Source organism: Festucalex cinctus, chromosome 6, assembly GCF_051991245.1.
Source record: "Festucalex cinctus isolate MCC-2025b chromosome 6, RoL_Fcin_1.0, whole genome shotgun sequence".
Classification (NCBI taxonomy): Eukaryota; Metazoa; Chordata; class Actinopteri; order Syngnathiformes; family Syngnathidae; genus Festucalex; species Festucalex cinctus.
In genome coordinates this window covers 28,859,071-28,879,070 of record NC_135416.1, presented here as the reverse complement: position 1 = coordinate 28,879,070, position 20,000 = coordinate 28,859,071, and the positions used below count along the sequence as shown (strand labels likewise).

At 41.5% G+C, this 20,000-nt stretch overlaps 1 protein-coding gene across 8 annotated transcripts in view; it reads left to right on the top strand.

Moving 5' to 3' along the window:
• The window catches only part of galnt7 (UDP-N-acetyl-alpha-D-galactosamine: polypeptide N-acetylgalactosaminyltransferase 7), a 246,524-nt gene that overhangs the window by 77,472 nt on the left and 149,052 nt on the right, over nucleotides 1-20,000 (top strand). For all 8 annotated transcript variants that reach the window (XR_013284129.1, XR_013284130.1, XR_013284131.1 and 5 more), the window contains exons 5-6: nucleotides 18,759-18,889; nucleotides 19,046-19,125. Coding sequence is in view for 5 of the 8 variants with exons in the window: in XM_077525661.1 (XP_077381787.1) it covers nucleotides 18,759-18,889; nucleotides 19,046-19,125 (211 nt within the window). In the remaining 3 variants the exon portion in view is untranslated. The remainder of the gene's footprint in view (nucleotides 1-18,758; nucleotides 18,890-19,045; nucleotides 19,126-20,000) is intronic.

Genomic DNA, 20,000 nt, shown 5'->3' with positions numbered 1-20,000 from the left:
AGGATTCACCACAAGGCACAAACTATTCATCAGCCTCAAAAAGGTCTGGAACAGCATTCTTTGGACCAATGAGACTAAGATCAACCTGTACTAGAATGATGAGAAGAAGAAAGTTTGGAGAAGAATTTTAACAGCTCATGAGCCAAAGCACACCACATCTTTTGTAAACATGGTGGTGTTAGTGTGATGGCATGGGCATGCTTGGCTTTCAATGGCACTTGGTCACGTGTTTTTTGATGATGTGGCAAAAGACAGAAGCAGCCCAATGAATTCTGAAGTGTATAGGGATATAATTTCTGCTCCGATTCAGCCAAATAAACAAAGTTGATTGGACGGTGCTTCATAGTAGCAATGGACAATGATCCAAAACATAGTGCAAAAGCAACCCAGGAGTTTTTAAAGCAAAGATGTGGAATATTCTTCAAAGTCGAGTTAATGACTCGATCTCTGACCAATCGAGCATGCATTTCACTTTCTCACGGCAAAACCTAAGGCCGAAAGATACAACAACTGAAGACAGCTGCAGTAAAGGCCTAGCAAAGCATCACAAAGGAGGAAACGCAGCGTTTGGTGATGTCCATGGGTTCCAGACTTCAGGCAGTCATTGCCTGCAAAGGATTTGCAACAAAATATTGAAAAGTACCATTTTACTTTACGTTATGTTTATTTGTTCAATTAATTTTGATCCCCAGGAATAAGGAGCATTTGCATAGAAATAGCTACAATTCCTACATGCTTAATCATATATTTCTGTTCAACCTCTTATTTAACATCTAATTAAAGCTTAAAGTCTGCACTTCAATTCCATTGTAGTTGTTTCAGTTTAAATCCAATGTGATGGAATACAGAGACCAAATCATGAAAATAGTGTCACTGTCCAAATATTTTTTGGTTCTAACTGTATATGATAATATTTGGTTACATATGTAGTGCCACCTAATGGTGACAATAAATGACATACCTTAAGATTTTGTATACCGTGCCCAGCCCGTTGAAGGGATCCAGTTGAAAATTGGTCAGAAAAACCTTAAGTTGTTGATCATGCCCCACACCGAATATTGTAACTTTTCACCACAGGACCATTACGGTGCCGCAAAGTCTGATGATTTTTCATGACAAATAAGCTGCTTTAACTTGATCCTGTCTTCTCAAAATTTCACACATTTGATGAGAGTCCAGCCCTATTTCATCTTATATACGTGTATTTATATATATATATATATATATATATATATATATATATATATATATATGTATATATATGTATGGAAATATGTATATATGTATATATATGTATGGAAATATGTATATATGTATATATGTATGGAAATATGTATATATGTATATATATGTATGTATATATATATGTATATATGTATATATATGTATATGTCAATATATGTATATATATGTATATGTATATATATGTATATGTATGTATATGTATATGTATGTATATGTATATATATGTACATGTATGTATATGTATATGTATATATGTATGTATATGTATATGTATATATATGTATATATATGTATATGTATATATATGTATATATATGTATATATGTATATCTATATGTGTATATATGTATATATGTGTATATATGTATATATGTGTATATATATGTATATATGTATATATGTATGTGTATATATGTATATATATGTATATGTATATATATGTATATGTATATATATGTATATATATATATATATATGTATATGTATATATATGTATCTGTGTATATATTTATATATATGTATATTTATGTATATGTATATATATATGTATGTATATATGTATGTATCTGTATATATATATATATATGTATATATGTATGTATATGTATGTATATATATATATGTATGTATATGTATGTATATATGTATGTGTATATGTATGTATATATGTATGTGTATATGTATGTATATATGTATGTATATGTATATGTGTATATGTATGTATATGTGTATATGTATGTATATGTATTTGTATATATGTATGTATATGTATATATATGTATATGTATGTATATGTATATATGTATGTATATGTATATATGTATGTATATGTATGTATATATATATATATATATATATATATATATATATATATATATATATATATATATATATGTATATATGTATATATATATATATATGTATATATGTATACCTTCTCTACTGACTGACAAAGACAAAATGGCGGACGCTGCAGGAGGGAGCGCTACAACTCCTGCATTGAAACGCTCGAGATTAAAACCTGTGATATACAGGACAACTGATGGCAAGACAGTTGTGGAGGATGAACTTCTCACTTTTCTCGTTACAAAAATGAGGACTTTAAATCAGGAAGAGATCGTCCTGTTGGCGATAAACACGTTCGACACCAAGGCGATTGAAGCCTCTAAGAAAGTGTTGTTTGAACTTTGCCCTAGGACTACGCAACGATGCGTTGGACATAAAGGGCAAAATAAAGACGCCAACAATATAAATCTCTGTCTCAGTGTGTTGAACGAATGTGGGGAGGATATCCCTAGATTTGTTTGTCACTATCTTGACGATCTACCGCCGATATCATTTGCCAGCCTGGATGTTTCCTGTTTGCTACGGAGAATGGAGCACCTGAGTGCTGAGCTGGGTGCGCTGAAACACGTCACCTCGCTGCAGGCTGATGTCTGTGAGCAGGTTCGGACGGGTGTTGCGGAAGTGAGCTGCCGAGTGTCTGCGCTGGAGGCCCTGACGAGTGGTGCGGTGACTGGTGCTGGTGTTCCGGACGGCGATGGCAGTGGCGGCGCAGTGGCAGTGGCACCGGCGTGGCGGGATGACGAGTGCGTCGAGTCCGAAGGTGTAAAACAAGTGGAAGCTGGTGCACTGGACTCTGACGTGGAATTATGCGCCACGGAGCGGCGATTGTCCGCAAGCTTTTCTGATCTGACGCCTGTGAATCGTACCGGGGCGAAATCTACCGGCCTCGGTATTAGCGGAACGTCAATGAAAAATGACTCAGCTGGGTTTGTTCCCACCACCGGCTCTCCTGGGTGGAGTAAAGTTGTCAAGAAAGGACGGCCTCGGCAGAAACTGGCGAATACAGCGCTGGGAATGCCTGTTTCTGCCGCTGGACGAAAGAAAGCTGGATCTATTTCGATAATCGGCACTGGCGCTGTAAGTACTATAAAAGTCGTAAAGACTAAAATAGTGAGTGTTTTTGCCACGAAATTCTGTTCAGATTTGGATGCAGAGACGCTGTCAGAGTATCTTAAGTCAAAACTTAACAGGGATGTGACCTGCCTAAAAATCGATTGTGCACGTAGCCGATATGGCTGTTTCAAAGTTACTGCAGAATGTCAGGACATCAATGAAATGTATAATCCTGAATTATGGCTCGAAGGGGCTCTGGTTCGGAGGTATTATGAACCACGTAGAGCGACCGCCCTCGGGCCGATTATGGCCACTGCGCCCCCTTTGCAAGGAGGGGTAAGTGTGCAAGTGGATGTTGAATGAATGATGAAAGTTGTGTCATACAATTCTCGTGGACTGCTTACTGGACAAGGGGCTGCTGACAAAGCACGGCGTATTGTTATTGACACACTCTTTGAGAGTTTTGATATTCTATGTATACAAGAGACTATGCTATCTGTACAAGATCTGGACAAACTCAACACTGTGCACAGTGACTTCTATGGGGCAGGGGAGTCCTCAACTGATTTGAGTTTGGGTATTGTGCGTGGCAGAATACCTGGTGGGATAGCCATTTTTTGGCATAAGAAACTAGACCCATTAATTTCTGTAATTCGGCTTGCGGTTGACTGGGCCATTGCAGTTCAAGTTACACATGATAGGAATACTTTTTTTGTTTTAAATGTTTATACACCTTATGAATCTTACCAGAATGAAAGTGAATATCTTAATAGGCTCGCTTTTATTAGTTCTTTTATAAAAGATAGTGAATACACGAGTATCTTTGTAATGGGTGATATGAATGCTGATATATCAGATGTTCACTCCTTGTTTGACCGACATTTGAAGGAGTTTTGTGGAAATGATAAGCTTATGCTCTCAAGTGAAAAAATCTTACCAGCTGATAGCTATACATATATTAGTGAAGCTTGGCATACAACATCTTGGCTGGATCACTGTATATGCACAGCTGATGCACACAACTGCTTGGTGGCAGCTGAGATCTTATATAGTTTAGCTATTGCAGATCATATTCCAGTTTCTATGACACTTGATCTAGAGTGTTTACCTGAATTGCCTGTTTGCAATAATGGTACATGTAGAAAGCTAGACTGGGGAAAACAATCAGATTTTGATCTTTGGCAGTATAATTGTCGAACTGATATAACTCTTTGTGATGTTGACATCCCATGTGAAGCTATCCTATGTGATGATATAAACTGTAAGAAACAGGAACATTTCATGACTGTGCTCAACATGTATGAAACAATAGTGACAGGCCTCCTTAATGATAGTAATCCCCTTATTATTGAGAAGAAGAAGCATAGAATCATGCCTGGTTGGAGTGTGCATGTGTCTGATCTATATTCAGAGGCTAAAGATGCCACTCAAAAATGGGTATTGGCTGGTAAAATAAGATACGGACCAGAATTTGAGAAGAAGAAAGAAGCAAATGCGAAGTTTAAGTATGCGCTGCGCTTTATTAAGAAGAATGAACAGATGTTGAGAGCAAACTCTATGGCAGGAAACCTTGGGCAGAAAGACAGTATCGCTTTCTGGAAAGAAGTTAAAAGAATTAACAACAGTAAAATACCGCAGTCGGCTAATATTGATGGGATTTCTGGAGATAAAAATATTGTGGAGTTATGGCGAAAGTATTAGAGTAAGCTTTTTAACTGTGTTCAGAGTGCTGATTTTACAGCAACTACTTAAAGTATGTGCTGATTATGGGGTGCAATATGACATCCATTATAACCCTATTAAAACTGTGGTAATGATGATTAAATCTAAGGCGGATCAAAAGCTGATATTTCCATCTTTCTGTTTGTCTAAACAAGAAGTTGTAACAAAGGTAAAATATTTGGGCCATGTGTTGAGGGATGACTTAAGTGATGATGATGATGTACTGAGACAGTGCAGAAAGTTATATGCCCAAGCAAATATGCTTGCGCGCAAATTTAGTTACTGTTCTGATGATGTTAAAATTGAACTCTTTAAAGCCTACTGTACTCCATTATATTCCCCACATCTATGGCACAACTATAGAAAAGGGATAATGAATAAGATCAAGGTTGCATATAATGATGCTTTAAGAATTCTGTTAAAATACCCTAGGTGGGAGAGTGCAAGTTTCTTGTTTGTTGCCTCAAATGTTCCAACATTTCATGCACTGTTAAGGAATTTTATATATAAATTTATGTGTCGAATCAATGGATCCGGTAACGGAATTATAAAACCGATAAATGATCCTTTTTTAAGTGATTCTAGATACACTTCATTGTTCTGGAAATACTGGATACATGAACTGTATGTTTTTTAAACCAAGGGCTATTTTTTATGTGTGTTCTTATATAAGTGTGTTTTTTGTATGTTGTTGTATTATTTGTTTGTTCTTAATGGACTTGAGTCTGTCAATAAAGATACTTAAAAAAAATAATGTATATATATGTGTATATGTATATGTATATGTGCATATATATATATATATATATATATAAGTATATGTGTATATATATATGTGTATTTATATATGTATATATATGTATATGTATATGTATGTATTAGGGGTGTCACGATTCGCCAACTCCACGATTCGATTTAAATTTCGATTTTGGGGTCACGATTCGATTTTTTTTTCGATTTTTTTTTTTTTTTTTTTTCCGCTCCCCCACTTTATAACACAGAGGCATATGCTTCTGTAGGCTAAGGCTAGTCTATGATCATTGGTTCTATTCATTGTACAGTAAATCTTATTTCAAAAGATCGGCTACATATAGGTGATGCAATTTCCATATTATTTTTGTGTAAATTTATGTAATATATGATAATTGTCAAACCCCTGCCTGAAATTTCAATTAAAACTACTCAGATGTTAAAGTCGACCCGTGTTTATCTACTCTATATTTTCTGTTATTGTGTTACTTCCCTTCCCCTTGACGAGCCGGGCGTAACACCGTGGCCGAGTACAGTACGCGCACATAGCATATCTTGCAACTGTGGTCTTTTTATCGACAACGTGAACGTTGTCGACATAACTCACCGGGAACGCAAAATGTTTCCAAACTGGTGACGAGAGAAGCGGGAGCGGCTTGAAGCACCATTGCTGTGTCTGTCCGCGCTTGCCATCATGACTGCAGGAGAAGTCAGCTAACAAGTGCCGTTAGCTAGTAGCTGAATGGCTGCGTCTCATTTGCTTTCCTGGGAGGTGGCGGTGGCAGCGGTGGCGGCGGGCGCGGGGGGGGGGGGCATCGAATCGTGTGTCCTCTCTTCTATTTCGATGCTCGAAATCGTGACGTAATTTCGATCGATTTCGATAAAAAATCGAAATCGTGACACCCTTAGTATGTATATATGTGTATATATATGTATATATATGTGTATGTATATACATATGTATATATATATGTGTATATATATATATGTATATATATATATGTATATATATATGTGTATATATATATATATGTATATATATATATATATATATATATATATATGTATATATATATATGTATTGTAAGGGAATTCGGTCCAATTAATTATTAAATCAATAATTGTTATTAAATTAATAATCAATTGGCTCATTAATTGAAGGAGACTCAAACTTAATATTTAAATTAAGTTGAGCTTGCCTGCGGAGCACCACATCTCTTTTTGATAATTTTCTCAGGATAACAGATGAGAACCTCGTTGAATCAGTCATTAAAATGAAGGTTGTGCCCTTATTACAATTTTGTGAGTTCTTTGTTCAGCTTAGAGGTCACTATAAATTGATGAAACACATACACAGTAAACCAGGTTTTGAGTTTTGTGCACGTTTATTCTCTAACCTAGGTGGGATAATCTACTTAGAATTTAAAGAAGCAAAACTAACTACTATGATAGGAAATGAAACGAGAACTAAAATAATAAAAATAATCAAAGGAGAAGAAAAGAAGAAAAGAGAAACGGTCTTAACCAAGGTGATGGATTTCTTAAATCAACCCAACATGGGACCCACAATCAACCTAGTTTGCACCAATTTGTAATCTGGCGAAGGCCTGCAGTTGCACTTACAGATGGGGTTGGTCTGAGAAGCAGGACCCTGGATGGAGACTTGCCAAGCCCGTTTGAAGATAGAATGGAGAAGGTTCAGTTCAGGAGAGGGAGAGACAGGTCGTCCGGCTGGCCAACTGAGCGTCACGGGGTCAACCTGCTGGCTGGGAAGAGGCCCTCTTGGTTGAGGCCTCGGTGCTTGGGAAAAGCACCATCCGTTGAGCCTTTGCAGGGACTAAAAGCAGCGTGTTTCGCTGCGCCTGTCGCTACACGCGATGGCTTCTGTGCGTTGCCGTGTGCTGGAGGTTAAGCTAGCTGGGCTAGCCCTTTGTCTGGCAGCCACGCCGATGGAGACCAGGAAAGAGCCAAGAGGAGCCAAGGAGCAGTGAAGAGAGCGGGAGCCAAAGAGCAGCGAAGAAGAGAGAGAGCAGCACGCAGGGAGCGTGCTTTTAAATCGGGAGGGCGGCGGCCTCCACACCAGGGGTCTGGTGAGACCACAGTGGAAAGTTACCAGCTGGGGGAGGTTTTTGGTAGACTCATCAGATTGAATCTGGATCCCATGTGTGTTAAGATTCTAAGGTCAGAATTCAACCAATGCAACACGTACAATTGAATACCTCAAAAGAAATGTTACCTAGCTTACACTGTTAAAACGTGCATACACATGAAAGTTTAGTGGAGAATCTGCCACTGCAATGGAACATTTTCATGACATTTCATGGAGTCAACATTTCACCAATGGCAAACATAACATTTCATAATTCATTGTTCTGTTGCAAAATAAGAAAGTCAAGTTTCTAAGAAGGCTTTTACTGTTCTGATTTGTGTGTGTGTGCGCGTGCGCGTCAGTCAGAGCATGTGTGGCTGTTTGTGGGGGATGTTCTTGTCCTCCCCACCCCCCACAGTGGCATGTTCAGGCCACAGGAGTTCAATTCCTTTGGAACTGAGGTTGCAAAAAGTTACAACCGGCCGATAATCGTTACAGATCCTCCTTTTGGCGATGGAAACGTTCTTCGACAGAACGTTTCGGTCGGCACTTCTAGACGTGGCATCGGCAGGTGGACAGGTGAAGCACAACAATGCAGTTACCAGAGTACAAAGTTGGTGCAAACCCACCCCTCCCCTCCCTTTGCTAAAGCTAGACTCGGCAGTTTGCTATGATGTTATCTTTCCCTCTAGGTCTACACTACGTGTCGTGTATAGAGTGGAAGGGGAAAGTAACAGACGCAACAGGAGAAGAACACGAGAGTGAAAAATAGAAGTCCAATAGTTGTCTAGAGGCCTGTGTAGGAATGTCATGTCAATGTGACTGAAAGGGGGCACTTTCGGTTCTTACTATGACTTTGGGTCTTTCTAGGGCAAAAGAAAGCTGTATTAAGGGAGCATGCAGGCCGAGAAGACGTTCTTACAACTGAGCTGTTGATGTATCAAACAGATTAGTGCAGCATGTCAAGTCTCAGCGCGGTCACACCTTGCGTGTGAGCGTGCTCTGGTTGGGACACCGGGAAGAAACAAAGTCTTGTGGTTAGTTTGGTTCAGCTTAGCGTGATGCTAGGCAGATTGAGGACTAGCGTAGTCCTTTTGGTTGTTTTGTCGGGAGACGGTAGATTGGTAATTTGTTTGCTACGCGTTGTTAGGTAAAAGGAATCTCGGTCGTGACTCGCGTGTTTCGCCATTTTCAAGTTAACGGTGTTTGGACTAACAGCGTTAACAATTAAGGTTCTTATTTTAAATAAGAAGCTAAGAAAAGCAGTAGCCTAAAGCACATTTCTTACCAATTGCTTTAGTCGTTTGGGGAGTCTGCTGAAGTTCATTTGAGTCACTGTACACTTTCTAGGATGTTTGTTTATGCACATGGTGTCATAAGTATGAGTGCGGGTGTGCGAATGGGTGAAGCACAAATTTAATTGGCTATTCAATGGCGATATGGCGGTTAGGTTTGGCCCTAGCCACTTTAAATATGTCATTAGCGCAGTCATACACAACAGCAGCAAAAATGGGTTTGCCATTAGGCGCCAGGGTGTCTGAAACCACTGTTTGGAAAGGGACCGTTTGGGTCCTGCATCAGTTGGAAAGGCAAATGCATCCATAGGTGCCTGATGGGTGGGAGCTAAAAGCTCCAAGTCATCTTGTGGATGAACCACAGGAACAATCACAGGTGTATCTTGTACCTGCTGATGATGGTCAACAAAGATGGGTGAGGTTCATCCCTCAATTGTAACCAAGGAAGTGAGGTCATGGAGGTTGGACCTGATTGGCTGGTCCAGTCCTGTTGTGATGACCTCCCTTTGACAGCTATGTGTCATGTCATGGGCGTATGATGTCATGACCCCCCCTTCGGCTACGTGGAGCCACGAACGGCAGAGATGTGCGGTCCAGGGAGGAGCAAGAAGAAAGCCCATGACAGGAAGCAAAAGGTGACCACCAAAAGCGAATGTCTTGGCATGAACAGGTGAGCCGTCGACAGGCGAACGAGGAAGGCACGCGGCGGCGGTGAGCCACACAATGAGCAAAAGCAAGAGAAGAACAATGGACTGCAAGTTCATTGAAATCAGATAAGTATTGTTGAGCACAAAGGCTGACAACGTGTGGCCCAAAAGAAGTACTGCACGCGCGAAAGCGGGGGCAGTGAATGGCAGTAAAGTGGCGCGCACCATCTGCATTGCAAGGGTGGGCAGGGTGGGTAACAAATTGCTCAGAAATAGGCACAACGCGCCAAGCAGATTGCAAAGAGCAACCACTGTGTTGTTTGGGTTGTTCGATGACAATTTCAAGTGCGATTTCAAGTTCAAAGTCCGCGGTGAAGCTGAATGGTTTGCTTCAAAAGTGAGGACAATGGCCTCAATTTGTGTCATGCGTAGCTCAGAGGTGTAATCCAAGTCGCATTCCGTTAGGTGGCAGAGTTGCACACCCTGAGTGGGATGTTCAACTTGGCCGAGGGGAGAGCTGGTGTTGCAAAGGTGACCTCTTGAGGGCATCTCGGGGACAACAGGCATGGTCCCCCCTTGAGCTGGGTGAGAGTCCTGGTGTGAGTTTTGTACACCCAGAACAGGTTCATAAGAAGGCTCTGTTAGGCTTACCGCATAACAATTGGCAGTTTTGGTCAGCGGTGCTGCTGGCAGAGGCTGCCGCACCTGTGACCAGATTTTACGTCGGTCGTAATCTATCAGGGGCTTGAAGCGGCCCAGCAGATCTTGACCAATGAGGAGCGGGACTGATTCCACAGCAGACACGTACACAGGGTGGACCAATTTGTGTGGTCCAATCGTCCAGTGTAACGTTGCTATGGAGTCCAGATGGGTGTTAGTCAGTGCAAATGCACCGATCTCCAATGAGCAGTGGTTGAGGCGGAGTATCCGGCCACTGTTCTTCAGTATGGCTTGAAGTTGGTTGAAGAGCGTGTTGGACATTACTGTAATGTCAGCGCCAGGATCAACCAAAGCGTCATAGTCTAATGTTTGTTCAAGCGTCGTCCTCAAATAGAACTTACGCGATGCACCTTTAATCTTGAGGTTACCTAAGAGCTGTTTGAATGGTTGATTCGACTCGGTAACAGGTGCACTGGCAGAAGGCAAAGAAGTTGCTGGATCCAGCTGGACTGCAAGAACGGTGTTGTCCGACACCTCTGGCTCATTGATGGCTGTCGGCTGACTGTCGTTGGACAATTTGCGCAGCCCATCAAGAACTTTTGTCCAGATGTTGCTGTCAATTGAGGAGTCACCTGACGTGGATGGGGGCTCCTGAGGACTATTTGTGCGGGGAGGTTTCTTTTTGCAAGGTTTCGTTTTCGCAAAGGGTTTCTCCCGTTCACAACCACGGCTGGAGCTATGACTCAACCGCGCAGGTGCACTGCGGCCGTACTGGTGCTTCTGATGAGAACCATTTTGAGGCCGTTGTGCAGGATTTGATGGGGAAGCGGCGATGTCATCGTCGCTTTGCTGTGATTCGGACTGTCGTTCGACTTCGTCTGAATCACCTGCAACATGGTAAACAGAGGATTCCACTGATTTAGCAGCGTTTTCGCGTAAAAACACAAAGGCCTTGGATGCAAGTTCACGTAGCTCTAGGCTACTTAGCGTGCGAGGACAAGTTGTCACGCCCAAGAGGCGGCTTGTGTTTGGGTGGAGGTTGTTCAGAAAGAGTGTTTTGAATTCTACCTGTTCTTCCATGTTGGGTTCGTTACGATGCCCAAAGTATGCCTTGCGCAGGCGACTATAATACAGGCTGGGTGATTCCTTTCGGCCTTGTTTTACTGACCAGGCAGCAAGAAAGCTCATTGCTGATACTGGGCCATCAAATTTACGAGACAATGCGTGACACAGTGCTCGATAATCATTCAAGATGTGGATCGGCTGGCGGTCGATCCAATCACTTACTTCTCGAGTGGACGTCAATTTCATGAGGTAAATCTTGTCTTCCGTTGTTGCCTGTGGGAATCTCCTCAAATGAAAATCAAGGTCTTTGAGGTACACAGAAGTGTTATCAGAGCAATCTTGTTTTGGCTGAAATTTCTGAATGTGCTTGGCAATCGTGTCTAACTCTTTTGTAGACATGCCTGGTTGCGCCACATGATGAGGTGAAGAAGCATCTGCTTGTTGAGCAGGAGAAGGAAGGTTGGCAGCAACTGGAGACCCACAAGAAGGCGTGGAGCCTAGCGGGGGTGCCGAAACAAGAACTGTGCTTCTTGGTGGAAGCACAGAGCCAGGTGAGCTTGCTCCTCTCAGTGACACTGCAGAGGGAGGGGGCCCCTGTGTGTGTTGAGCAGCACTTGGAGACGTGCTTGCCATGGAGCGAGTAGGAACCGGAAGTGGCACAGGTGGCTGAGAAACAGGTCCAAGATTTGCAGAGCAAGTCTGCAGCACATCAGACAACGTGGCAGCGTCTGAAAAAGGAACAGGTGCGTGCACCACAAGTGGATCAAAATGCAAAGGAGAGTTCACCTGAGACAGGTCCTGAACGGGGACCTCCAAAGCAGTGGTTTGGGACGGCGTCAATGGACACCTGGTGTTACCTTGTGGGACTTGCTGTAATTTCGGTTCAGCATGGGATGACTCGTCATCCCGGCCAGTGTTGAAGGATGGATGCTGCAATCGCCCGAGTTTTTCTTCCATTGCCATCAACTCAGATTTCAAACGAAACGTCTGCCTTTTTCCTTCAATGCGTTCATTTTTCAAAAGTCTAATCTTTTGAGTTAATTCCGCAATTTCATCATTCGCGAGAGCTAGCAAGTACTTGTCAAATTCACGCTCAGTTTGGAGATCAATCCAATGGGCTTCAGTGTGCTGATTTGATAGTTCTGCAATGCATTCTTTTAGCTCACGAATTTCAGATGTGGCATTATGCCAATTTTGTTCATGCGTGCGGGCAGTTCGTGTACTCACTTTGAGTTCCTGTGTCAATTTTGTAACTTGGTTTCCCAAGTCCACGCGGTCAGATTCATGCAACCATGCTTCCAACTCGGTTAGCTTGCTGCTAACTTGGGCGTGAATTTGCTGTTCTGCTGTCAGAACGCTTTTCACTTGTTCAAGCTTATGGTCACTCAATTTCCACCTAGCCACTAAATTCACCATTAGTCGGCTGAGGATTTGTGCCATATCTTCGTGGGTTAACGATCCTTGTTGAGCGTCGCAAACGAGTTGCGCAATGTTGGTGTCAAGAATCTCTGCGCTAGCGCTGGCTGTCGCGTTGGCATAGCCTGGAATGAGATTGTTAGTCACGGTCGCAAGGGCATTTTGCAAAGCATCCATGGTTAAAAGTAGCGTTATGATATCAAAGATATGCGTAAGCTCACTTTACTCAATTTGGAAGGACGAATTGTTAGCCAATTAGACAATGCTGAAAATGCTTAAAGATTAGCTTTTTGGGCTCAATTAGTTGATTCAAAATGTTTTACCAAAATTATTAAGGCACAGATTAAAGGATGGTATCCAAATATGTTACCAATTATTTTAAATGGCAATGCACTAAATAATTGAGAACCCTCAACAAAGTGTTGTCTTAAGCAATTTAGTCTGCTAAATTACTATTAACCACAGCATACATTTGAGGTTACAGGTTTTAGGAAACAAAAGTCCACTGAAGACAGTCACATTAAATTAAAATGACATTTAATTCAATTGAGGTTTCCAAAAGTGCCTAAAAATTGGGTAAACACGTTTAATTCAACGACAAAAGCTATACACTACTGGTTGAGTGTTGCTTTTAATTAAAACAAAATTAAAGGAAGGCTCCTTTAATTTTACATGTATGGCTTGATTGGCAGTAAATAGTTAGTATAGCTACGAAACATGCATAAGAGCTGAAGAATACACTCCTATATTGATTTATTTAACTTTTTTCAACATAGAAGTACTTCCGTGTTGCAACGCCCCCAAGTGGTGACGTCACTAGTGTGTATACTCGCTTGGGGAACAGTAGTTCACGCAGACATAACAACGAGGAAGACACAAACGTCAGTTATGCCTTACTGTATTGCAAAATTTTGCAAGGCGTCGGCAAGGAAAAACCCGCGAGACCCCCCCCCCCCCCCCAAAAAAAAAAAAAAAAAAAAAAAAAAGCTACTTGAGTAGACAATGGTTTGTTTGCTAAGTGCTGTCAACCTCCCGAAGGACAAGCAGGCGTGCGCGCAGCGAACATTTCAGGCATGAGGACTTCGAATATATGTTACAATTTGAGATGGGGTACGCCACACGCCTAATACTAAAGCCCAACGCAGTACCGAGTATCTTTAAAGAACCAGACGTGGGAAATAATCAAGCCGATGGAGGAGCCGCAACTGCTAGCAACACGGAGCCTTCACTCTCACAACAGCCGGCACAAATCGAGGTCTAACTACGGCCACTGAAAGATCTCGGAGAAGCGAAGCAAATTTAAAGCGAAAGGTAGGCATGTTTCGGGGGTGGGGGGGCATTGGTTATTATACTGCACGGACTGTTTTATTTCATAATTCATTTGAAGGTGGCCAACGCAGGGGCACGTCGGCACGTTACCGTAATGCACAGTATTAACAATCGTTGGGGCGGCTGGCTTGACTTCGTCTTTTCGAGTGGCGGCTGGCCTGACCGCAGTGGGACGCTACGCAAAAAAGAAAAAAAAAACAGCTAGGGGAGGTTGGGTGCTGTAACGACGATACATTTAATTTTACTATTTTTTCTTTTTCCTGAAATATTTCGTCAGTTCCACACGTTTTGCATTGCTCGTACTGTGTGTCACTTTACCTGTTGGATATTTGCTCCTCCAAGACTTTTCTTCTTCACATCTTTCATCGCAACCAAAGCTATCCTGAGAATGTCTATTTAGTATTGCCATGTTGAATGTCTGATGTTCCAGGATGCAGTTGAGATTGTCCGCAAGGAACCGATCCTCGAGTTCTTTCATTTCCAGACAGCACACATTCATTAGCGGATTGTCCATTCCTGCAGCTCCCGCACGAGCACCACTCACCCCCCGCCTGATTCACTCGTTCGTCAAAGTTTATTTTGTGCCCGAAAAGACCATCTGGCGCCACAACTTTCACATCCAAGGCAGACTTTCCTTCGGTAGTGTTATTTTGTCGTGTTGGCTCGAAGCGATAAGGTTTAATCCTTCCGGGTTTGACGCTAGATGCACGGCTGCGTTGCATAGTGCTTCCATAGTGTAGCGTTTACACACTAGTGATGTAAACATCCGGGTTATTTAGTCACGTGTAACAAACATGCCGGCGTTCGATTCATTTTAACAATGGTTTAAAAGTTATTAAATGTACATAAAAAAATAATCACGTCACCAAATTAATTATTGAAAAAGTAGCAACTTTTTGCTGCTAAAAATGGATCAATAAGTAAAGTGTCCCTTTAACTACTTGAAAATGGTGGTTAATTATTTAAACAAACTCTTTGGTAAGTCAATAATTAAAGTTATCAAGCGTTTTAATTTTGTTGGTAAAAGTTCCTCGACTGCGGTACCGTGAATAGCCACAGGAGGACGCCGTCGGCGTTTAAAACGCAATGAGGCTCCTGTGTGTAGTATAGGAGTCGTACTTTTTGTTCGATCAATAAAGTTTTATGACTTTACCGCATAGACAAAACAACTCCGTCGCTCGTAAGTGACACAGAATGTGTCTTAAAACGAGCGTTTAAATACCTTGCACAAGTTTTAAAATCGTAGCACTTGGCAAGCAAAGTTGTTAGCAAGACGCAGCTAACGTAACTTTATTAATGAATGGCTACGTCACCAAAAGTTAACCGTGCGTGTGTCGCCAGCTATCAATCTGTCAAACACGTTAAATTCACTCCTTACGGATAATCGCGCGGATTGTTATGCGCGGCACTGACGCTGAATTATTAAGAAGACACTAATAATTATAATTTAAATAAATCAAGGAGCGGAAACCACGGAAACGTTTTAATTCCCATGGGTTTATATCGCGATGCTAGTATCCTGTAAGGACTCGCGTCGAGGGGAAAGGGAAACTACTACTTACTGTAAGACGGTGTTAATTCATTAAACATGACGGAATTAATGAAGATTAAAAAGTGCAAAACGTACAAAAATATTAACCCTAAACTCAGTGTTAACACTTGGTGAAACAGGAGTAGGGAAGATATTATAATGTAACGTTTAAGAGTGGCGAAGACACGTGATGTTAAATTGTCTTAAATCTAGTAAAAAAAATCATAGATTAGGACGGTACAGTAGTAATTTAAATCCCTCGATTAGTTTCAAATCACGGTAACTTGATTATTTAAATTATAAAGTGCTTTGAATGCGATGTTGAAGAAGGCAGACAGTAGGTTCACGGGGGGAGGGGGCTGCGATGTGTCCCTCTTCACACGTGAGTTGGTAGAAGGCAGGAGTCAACTATATTGGCTGTAGTTTGGCAGCTGGCCGTGTAGCAATATGAATATTAAGCAAACAGTAGACTTTAAGTGTTAATCAGATGGACATCTAATTACAACAATTTAAGCAAACTATATTACTAGTGTTTCAATGCTACAATTTGGCAGAGACTGGGCTCTCAGTGGGGGGTCACGTGGTGAGATGTGATCCTCTTGGAGTCCACAGTCAAATGAGGAGCGACTTGGAAGTCTGGCTGTTGGGCCCGCCCCTCAAATTAGTTTATTGGTCGACTGGTTTCAAGGGGTGGTTACCTGAATCCCAGTTAAGTTAAGGATACGCCTACAGAGATGGCGGATCTTAACACGTGTGTTTTACACAAAAGGCTAGCAGTTTTAGCACCATGTGCTTTACGCTAACCCAACAAAAGGGAGTCAACTTAACACCTTGAGAAGTGTGCTGTGACTCAAATGGTGGTCTGAATGCAGAATTTCGTGCACTAGACTATTTCCTCAGCCTAAAGGCTTGTAACGTAATCAGGTAGCTAAGCTGATCGCGCCACGTGAGGATTAGAATGTATTTTTAACCCAATCAGAATTCGTGACGAGTTAGAAAAAACATTCCCAGGCCAAAAAAAGTTTTGCATGCAATAAAAAAAATGTGATCGTTACTCTTCCACTTTTGTGTGTGTAACATTCACATAGTCGACAAATTCATTCTCTTCTCAATAACTAGTCGTTAGACTGTTATTAAGCACTTCAAATACACTGCTTTTATACAGCGGATTGGCTCTGGCATAAAGTTTTAGTTAGGTTGCTATGGAAACGAGCTGAAATTTTCCCAGAAGAACACGCTGCACTAAGCTGTTTTTGGATTGTTACGTGTGTGTTTCACAAAATATGTAACGTAAATTGGCCTCACACGGGGCACCATTATGTAAGAGAAATCGGTCCAATTAATTATTAAATCAATAATTGTTAATTATTAAATTAATAATCAATTGGCTCATTAATTGAAGGAGACTCAAACTTAATATTTAAATTAAGTTGAGCTTGCCTGCGGAGCACCACATCTCTTTTTGATAATTTTCTCAGGATAACAGATGAGAACCTCGTTGAATCAGTCATTAAAATTAAGGTTGTGCCCTTACCACAATTTTGTGAGTTCTTTGTTCAGCTTAGAGGTCACTATAAATTGATGAAACACATACACAGTAAACCAGGTTTTGAGTTTTGTGCACGTTTATTCTCTAACCTAGGTGGGATAATCTACTTAGAATTTAAAGAAGCAAAACTAACTACTATGATAGGAAATGAAACGAGAACTAAAATAATAAAAATAATCAAAGGAGAAGAAAAGAAGAAAAGAGAAACGGTCTTAACCAAGGTGATGGATTTCTTAAATCAACCCAACATGGGACCCACAATCAACCTAGTTTGCACCAATTTGTAATCTGGCGAAGGCCTGCAGTTGCACTTACAGATGGGGTTGGTCTGAGAAGCAGGACCCTGGATGGAGACTTGCCAAGCCCGTTTGAAGATAGAATGGAGAAGCTTCAGTTCAGGAGAGGGAGAGACAGGTCGTCCGGCTGGCCAACTGAGCATCACGGGGTCAACCTGCTGGCTGGGAAGAGGCCCTCTTGGTTGAGGTCTCGGTGCTTGGGAAAAGCACCATCCGTTGAGCCTTTGCAGGGACTAAAAGCAGCGTGTTTCGCTGCGCCTGTCGCTACACGCGATGGCTTCTGTGCGTTGCCGTGTGCTGGAGGTTAAGCTAGCTGGGCTAGCCCTTTGTCTGGCAGCCACGCTGATGGAGACCAGGAAAGAGCCAAGAGGAGCCAAGGAGCAGTGAAGAGAGCGGGAGCCAAAGAGCAGCGAAGAAGAGAGAGAGCAGCACGCAGGGAGCGTGCTTTTAAATTGGGAGGGCGGCGGCCTCCACACCAGGGGTCTGGTGAGACCACAGTGGAAAGTTACCAGCTGGGGGAGGTTTTTGGTAGACTAATCAGATTGAATCTGGATCCCATGTGTGTTAAGATTCTAAGGTCAGAATTCAACCAATGCAACACGTACAATTGAATACCTCAAATGAAATGTTACCTAGCTTACACTGTTAAAACGTGCATTCACATGAAAGTTTAGTGGAGAATCTGCCACTGCAATGGAACATTTTCATGACATTTCATGGAGTCAACATTTCACCAATGGCAAACATAACATTTCATAATTCATTGTTCTGTTGCAAAATAAGAAAGTCAAGTTTCTAAGAAGGCTTTTACTGTTCTGATTTGTGTGTGTGTGCGCGTGCGCGTGTCAGTCAGAGCATGTGTGGCTGTTTGTGGGGGATGTTCTTGTCCTCCCCACCCCCCACAGTGGCATGTTCAGGCCACAGGAGTTCAATTCCTTTGGAACTGAGGTTGCAAAAAGTTACAACCGGCCGATAATCGTTACAGTATATATATATGTATATATATATATATGTATATATATATATATATATATATGCATATGTGTATATATATGTATATGTATGTATATATATATGTATGTGTATGTATGTGTGTGTGTGGGGGGGGGGGGGGGGTGTGCGTGTGTGGGTGTGTGTGTGTATATATATATATATATATATATATATATGTGTGTATATACGTATATGTATGTCTGTGAAACTACCTCAAAATGGCCAATAAGATTCTCACACCCTCCATCTGTTTTTGATCCTTCTTTGTGAAGTCCATTTGAAGGAACGTTTGGAGATGTACATCAAGCAGTGGACTGGTCTGGTGAAACTTTACAGAAATGCGAAGAGAGAGGGTCTCATCCAGGCACGAAGTATTGGAGCCACGCAGGCCACAAAGGGACAGGTATATTTCACTGTTAAAAATCCATCATAAATATTTCTCATGACTATGAGTTTAGCAACATTTGACATTTTAGAACTATCATAGTAAATGATAAATGGTTTCTGGTTTCATTTATTTTTCTTTGACTAAATAAATATACTGATGTGTGTTTTTTAGGTGTTAATATACTTGGATGCTCACTGTGAGGTTGGGATCAACTGGTATGCTCCACTGGTCGCTCCAATTTCACAGGACAGGTATTGGTGATATAGTGGTTAAAGTCAAGAAACCCCTTTAAATTACAATGTAGTGATTGATCAAAGTGTATGGAACAGCTCATGACATTTTTTAATATGTTGTTTAGAACGATATAATATACACGACAAAATGAGCGGCTCGTCGAGTCAAAACATATTAAAATAGTATTTCCTTATTTTTAAATTACCCGCGCAAAATCTGGCCTTTGGCACGCTCCCAGAGGCCGAATCGTGTATGACGTCAGCGGAAGGACAGAAGTCAGCGTCTTTGCTTTGCCGCTGCAAATGTCATAAACATTCCTGTGATCAGTTGGCTGTATCTCCTTGGTCATTAAAGGAGTCTCTCGGACCCCAGGAGTTCTGGCTAAAACAAACTCTTTTTGCAGACGCTTAAATTCCTATGTGACCTGTTCAGCGGCTTCAAAAGAGCTTTGTTTGTGGTTGAGTGACGACCTGCGGACCAAGATTAGATCCTTCCTGAGCTGTGGAATGTTTATGCAACTGAAGATAGTTTACTTTGAAAGAAGAAAAAAAAAAATAGAGGGTAGACTGGGCCATAGTTGTTAGACCGCGCAGTAGAAACATCCATGTCAAAACTACCCAATAGAAATACACTGGAGTTTTTAAGGGGCAGAATGTAGCGTGGAGGAACTATTTGGACTGTGTCTCACCACAACCACCCGTGCCTGGCTTTGAAAGAACGCACTCAGTTAGCCGTTCTCACCGAGCACCAAGAGGTGTCCATGGGCACTCTGAAACCCCTGTGAGTGTAACAAGCTCAACGGACGCTGTCTTGTCAGTTGGAGTGAGCCCAAGCCTATTTATCTTTAGATGTGAGGCGTAGTTTATTCAGCATCTTTACAAAATATCTCATA